This window comes from Vicia villosa, unplaced genomic scaffold, assembly GCF_029867415.1.
Source record: "Vicia villosa cultivar HV-30 ecotype Madison, WI unplaced genomic scaffold, Vvil1.0 ctg.000024F_1_1, whole genome shotgun sequence".
Classification (NCBI taxonomy): Eukaryota; Viridiplantae; Streptophyta; class Magnoliopsida; order Fabales; family Fabaceae; genus Vicia; species Vicia villosa.
In genome coordinates, this window is record NW_026704956.1 from 1,496,567 (window position 1) to 1,503,025 (window position 6,459).

The 6,459-nt window shown below is 31.0% G+C and overlaps 1 protein-coding gene across 1 annotated transcript; it reads left to right on the forward strand.

Annotated features, from left to right (window-relative positions):
* The first annotated feature begins 3,071 nt into the window (after positions 1 to 3,071).
* LOC131622058 (trans-cinnamate:CoA ligase, peroxisomal-like) lies at positions 3,072 to 5,319 on the forward strand. The gene is made up of 2 exons (XM_058893101.1): positions 3,072 to 3,371; positions 3,535 to 5,319. Exons 1-2 carry the CDS (start codon positions 3,174 to 3,176, stop codon positions 5,104 to 5,106), a joined length of 1,770 nt encoding a protein of 589 aa, XP_058749084.1. The 5' UTR covers positions 3,072 to 3,173; the 3' UTR covers positions 5,107 to 5,319.
* Positions 5,320 to 6,459: the final 1,140 nt, after the last annotated feature.

The following is a 6,459-nucleotide window of genomic DNA, read 5'->3' on the forward strand; positions in this document are numbered from 1 at the left end:
AAGAATTGTCCTTGGTTGGTGGAAAAGCTGCATGGATGGCTTACTTGGTAAGATTTTATATATGTTGTGTTTATCAAATTTAAATTATCAACCATAGAAATAATGCATTGTAGGTTCCTCGGATGGCAGGTAACTCCATTGAGAATTTTCCATCTATAAGACTTTGTGATGTTTTACTAACTATTCTTGTGTAATCCCAACTATCAATTAAAAATGGTATTTTATTTGTTAACTGCATGTATGAAAAAAATCTATTGTGGTACTAGCAATGTTTAATGAAAATGAAGAAGTGTAAAGGAGGCATGTTGATCATGGCTTTGGGTGTTATGTTGTTTCTACTGTACAGTCTTAAAGGAATTCAGCCACAAAAGTAGTCTATAAAGTAGTCCACGTACAATTTTTCAATAACATTTCACCTCCTAACTATTATATTAAAGGAAGCAGCTATGTTGAAGCAACTTTTTTCGCTGCGGAACTGAAAAAGATACCAAAACTAACATAAAGTCAATATTTGATTTGTGTCGCGGGGCTTTGTGTATATAGTTGTTTGGTGAAGTATGATTTCAAAGGCCGACACGAGTTGGTATTTTTTTTTCATATAAAATTTCCGTGATCTTTACTATATCACTAAACTTACTGTATTGCTAAACTTATTGATCTTTTAGATTCATGTCAAATTTACATGATCTTTACTACATCTGAGTCAAGTGATGCAGTAAACTATTTTATATTTCTATTACCGCAAAGCTCTAACCAAATATAAGTCTATCATATATCTTTGTTTCATATAATTATGAGTCCAATCAAAACTATTTTCACTGTGTGACTAAGCCTGCTTTAAATGATAAACCTGATTGGATATTTTGCTTTATCTGTTATGAACACATACTGCATTTTAATACTTAACCATGCTTTACAATGTCAACCATAACATATGTGAATCGTACCTTGCTTTAGGAGCTGTATTCATTCTACTATTGTATATATTCAATTATTCTTTGTTGGATACTGAGTTAGTTGTTATGTATACAACACAAAAAAACATTGGAGAAATATTTTATGTATATATTCAATTTATTCTTTGATCCTATTTGCTTCTCTGATCCTCTACATCAAATCATTTGTGTTCGTAATTTAGGTGCAATGGTGATTAAATTCTATTTGTATTATGAGTTAAGAGATCTACGAAAATTTTGAAAATTGTTATTTGTGAAGTGTTTTAGATTTGATGACATTGTTATATTATTATTATTATTATTATTATTATTATTATTATTATTATTATTATTATTATTATTATTATTATTATTATTATTATTATTATTATTATTATTATTATTATTATTATGAATTGATTATTTGAACTGTTTGGCTTTATTGATGCAGTGACGGTGACGGTGGCCTTTTGGCATGTAATGATGTTGTTTGGCTTTATTGATGCAGTGACGGTGACTGTGGCCTTTTGGCATGTAATGATGTTGTTCTACATCTGAAGCGGTAGTAGTACCTATGAAGAAAAAGGTGTTGAAGCTGGGAATTGGTTGGGTAGGAATGAGTTTCTTCAGTTATTAATAAAAATATAGTTTGGGGGCTGATTTAACAAACTGGTTATTGCCACAATTGACAACTTAGTGCACATGTATCTCTTGGAAATGGAATTCAAGTCCCGCTTGTGTTAAAATTTATTTTGTAACTTATAATTCATTATTTCATCAAATAATAATTAATTATTCTTTAAATTAATTTATTTCTAAAATAAGTTAAATAGCTAAAAAATATTTATTCTATCAACAAAATAATTAATTTAAAATTTTATTACTTTTATTTTTTTATAATATAAAATAATAAACAAATCAAATAGGTGGAGCAAAAGTGAATTTAAACCTATTTATAATAAGGTGTATAATTGATTTTAATGTGTTTAGTTATTTTTTAAAATATATTAAAAAACATTTTAACACAATTTCATATTTAACTTCTAATTATTCAAATTCTCCAAATGACATATAACATTATAAAGTGTATAACATAATTAAACACAATTTTTTCTTTTTAAATGACATATATTAATTTTAATTACCATTATTATTGTTACATTCATATCTCAATTAATCTAATTAAAATTATCATATAGTTATTTAAAATTTTGTATTATATTTGCTAAAAATTCATATTTTCTCCGACTTATGTGTCCTTTTTTTTATATGGTTATTGAAACACTGGAAAAATATATTATTTTTTAAATTATTTATGTTATTAATATTTTTATTTTGAAATTATTTTTAATTTAAGAGACAATATTTTTAAAGATAATATAAAATTAACATCATATTATATTTTTAAAGATAATATAAGACACAATTATTGATTTTCACTTATTCTAATCCTTTTAAATTAACATCATAATTTATAAATTATAAAATTATTTTATAGTTAAATAACAAATATATCTATTAACAATAAATATTTTATTATTTAAATTTTTTATATATACTACTAATAACAAAGACATATTATAATAAATTATAATATTACTATAATTTTATTTATAAATTATAAGAAATATTTTTTTTATTTAGAGAAATTTTAACCCGTGCCTGGCACGGGTCTAACTACTAATTAAAAATCATAGTTAACCAAGTGCACTATATAATTTAAAACTAACTAGTTAAAAATCATAGTTAACCAAGTGCACTATATAATTTAAAACTAATATTTTTTTTAATAAAAATCAATCTTAACATAAACCTAGTATATGAACATGTATTATATTCTTTTATTTATTTTCACCATTGTCCCTCAAGTGAATATGTTGTTGTTACAATACAACATGATGCACATAGTGGCATAAAACAAGAAATAAATCAACAAGGTCAACTATTCAACAACCATGTGTTATAATTGACACAATTAGTACTATCAAAGCAATTTCCAGTTTTATAATAAATTCCACACACAAGCTTCACTGCAACTTCTTACTCACTAAATTCATTGGTCCCACACACATCACAAATAACGTGGTCTTCAATTGAATCTACCCTCCCAATCACATCAAATTTTGTATATAAACCACACCCTAATCTCATTCTTAACCACATCACAACACACAACATTTTCTCAAAAAAATTTCCCTATTCTCACTCTCTAGTCTACAACATATACAGAGTTTCTAAATGGATAACCTGCCAAAATGTCCAGCAAACTATACTACACTCACTCCTTTAACTTTCTTGATGAGAGCTTCTGCATCTTATGCAAACCGTCTCTCTGTCATCCATGATGCTGCCCGTTTCACTTGGTCTCAAACTTATGACCGCTGTCGCCGCCTCGCCTCCTCCCTCCGCTCTCTCAATATCGCCAAAAACGATGTTGTAAGTCTCATGCATGCATATAAATGCAGCCATAGACTTAATGAATAATTAATATATCTGATCTATATAAAAAGTTAAATACGTTAAGAGAATATTCCCTTATAATATCAACTTATCATTAAGATTCATGAGATTTATAAATATATTTTGCCTAATGAAACAGGTATCAGTGTTGGCACCTAACATTCCAGCAATGTATGAGATGCATTTTGCAGTACCTATGGCAGGAGCTGTGCTAAACACCATCAACATCCGTCTCGACGCAAAGAACATAGCGACCATCCTTCGCCACGCCGAATCCAAAGTTTTCTTCGTCGACTACGAATTCGTATCCAAAGCAAAAGATGCTTTGAGAATACTCATGGAAGAAAAAGATCAACAAAACTACTCATCACTTCCGCTGGTAATCGTCATAGACGACATAAACAATCCAACCGGAGTCAGGCTAGGTGAGCTCGAGTACGAACAGATGGTTCGTCACGGTAATCCGAATTACATTCTAGAAGAGATTCAAGATGAATGGTCACCAATTGCATTGAATTACACATCAGGTACAACTTCAGAACCTAAAGGTGTTGTTTATAGTCACAGAGGTGCTTATCTTAGCACTTTGAGTTTGATCCTTGGATGGGAAATGGGTAGTGAACCTGTTTATCTCTGGACATTACCGATGTTTCATTGTAATGGCTGGACATTCACTTGGGGTATAGCTGCAAGAGGAGGTACTAATGTTTGTATCAGAAACACTGCAGCGTTTGATATATATAGAGCTATAAATCTCTATAATGTGACACATATGTGCTGCGCGCCGATTATTTTCAACACTATTCTAGGCGCGAAAGCGAGCGAGAGGAGGCCGGTAAAAGCTCCGGTTAATATACTAACCGGAGGAGCCCCTCCGCCCGCGTCACTGCTTGAGAAAATCGAGCCGCTCGGTTTTCATGTGACACATGCTTATGGACTAACGGAGGCGACCGGGCCAGCACTTGTATGTGAGTGGCAGAAGAAATGGAACGAGTTACCGAAAACGGAGCAGTCGATGCTGAAAGCAAGGCAGGGTGTGAGTGTTCTAACTCTGGCTGATGTTGATGTGAAGAATCTTGAAACAATGGAGAGTGTGGCGAGAGATGGGAAAACAATGGGGGAGATTGTTTTGAAAGGAAGTGGAATCATGATGGGGTATTTCAAAGACGCAGAGGCGACGGCGAAGGCGTTCGGAGACGGTTGGTTTAGGACGGGTGATGTTGGCGTTATACATAAAGACGGTTATTTGGAAATCAAAGATCGATCGAAAGATGTTATTATATCCGGAGGCGAAAACATCAGCAGTGTGGAGGTTGAGAATGTTCTTTACAGCCATCCAAAGGTTTTAGAAGCTGCTGTTGTTGCAATGCCACATCCAAAATGGGGTGAAAGTCCTTGTGCTTTTGTGTCACTGATGAAAAAAGATGAAGATGAAAAAAGTGATTATTCTAGAATTACTGAGGATGAGATAATTGCTTATTGCAGGAAGAATTTACCGCACTTTATGGTACCTAAGATGGTTGTTTTTATGGAGGAGTTACCAAAGACTTCAACAGGTAAAATTCAGAAATTTGAACTAAGAGTCAAAGCTAAATGTTTTGTGATGAATGATGATGACGAGAAGAATAAGAACAAAAACAGGAACAAGAAGATTAATAATAATCAAGTCAATCAAAACAATGACCAGATTATGGCTCATTCTCGTCTTTGAAAGTTTTCTATGAAGTCTTTGTTTAATGAGTAGTACTATGTTGTGTACATATTGAGTTTGGACCTGTTTAATTTACATGTATTCAAATAGTTCACACATGAACAACTTTTGAGGCTTTTAGTTTGTATTTTCTATGTATGTTTTGATCTGCTTCAACTTGTTTTGTGGAAGAATATGTAAGAATATATTAAGTAATAACTTTTTTGTGTTCCACTTTTCTTGTTGGTTGTTTCCTCTTAGTTGTTTGAACATTTCTAGTTATGTGCTCCAAATAATTGAATTCTAGTATTTTTCTTTTTACTCCCAATTCTATGATTGCCTCAATGAAAATGGGCTTTTACATGCACAAAATTTAACTGACTAATTCTTTTATTTTTTATCTATTAATCGACCGACTGAAATTTAACTTATTAAAAAAAATAATTAAGATATCGTGAAATCGAATATGCAAACCTACAGTGACATGTTTTGTACAAGAGTAATGCTATTCATACACTCAATTGTTACACTAATACTTACACCCAACAGTACTTTACAATAGTCACTAAATTTGGTTAATGCATTGTAAAACTTGGTTAATGCAACATCCAAATATTAAAAATAACTTTTAGCATTCACCAAACTTGGTTAATGCAGTGTAAAAACTTGGTTAATCCAGCAATAAAGTTGATTAATGTAACATCCAGGTATTAAAAATATTTTTTAGCAGTCATCAACCTTGGTTAATGCAGTGTAAAAACTTGGTTAATACAGTAATGAAGGTTGTTAATGCACGTCCAGGTATTAAAAATAAACTTTCGTACATGAATAGTATCCATCTGTACATGAATAGTATTCGTCTGTACATGAACAGTGTTGCCCGTACATGAACAGTGTTGCCCGTACATGAACAGTGTCGTCCGTACATACGGTGTAGGTGTAAAATTTGGTGTAAGAATAGTATTTTTATTTGTACAATTACCAAGTAAGCTGCATGAACTGAATCGTGAATATTTTATTATTTTTGATAAGTAGGGTCTACAGAATTTAAAATTGAAAATTAAGATCTGCAGATATACTTATTTTGTTTAGAGAAGTATAATCCTATTCTTTCTGCATGTGACAGTCAGAGAGGTAAATGGCATTTATAAAGAATACAAAGTCACCGATTTTAATAAGTGGACAATTTTAATAGAAGTCTTTTTCTATGAGCAACTGCCATAAACAATTATTCCATGGTGGTCCTTATTCAAAAATAAATAAAAACAAATGTCTTGTTTATAAGTTACAGTTTTCAGGTGTAAGTGTTTAATGAAGAAATTAACTTTTCAGCTTTCTTCCACCCTTTTCTTACATCAATACATATATAGTATA

Excerpts from the sequence above, each read along its gene's own strand:
- LOC131622058 (XM_058893101.1), top strand. The coding sequence starts at position 3,174 with ATGGATAACCTGCCAAAATGTCCAGCAAACTATACTACACTCACTCCT. Across the intron at positions 3,372-3,534 it reads ATATCGCCAAAAACGATGTT|GTATCAGTGTTGGCACCTAA; the intron begins GTAAGTCTCATG and ends CTAATGAAACAG.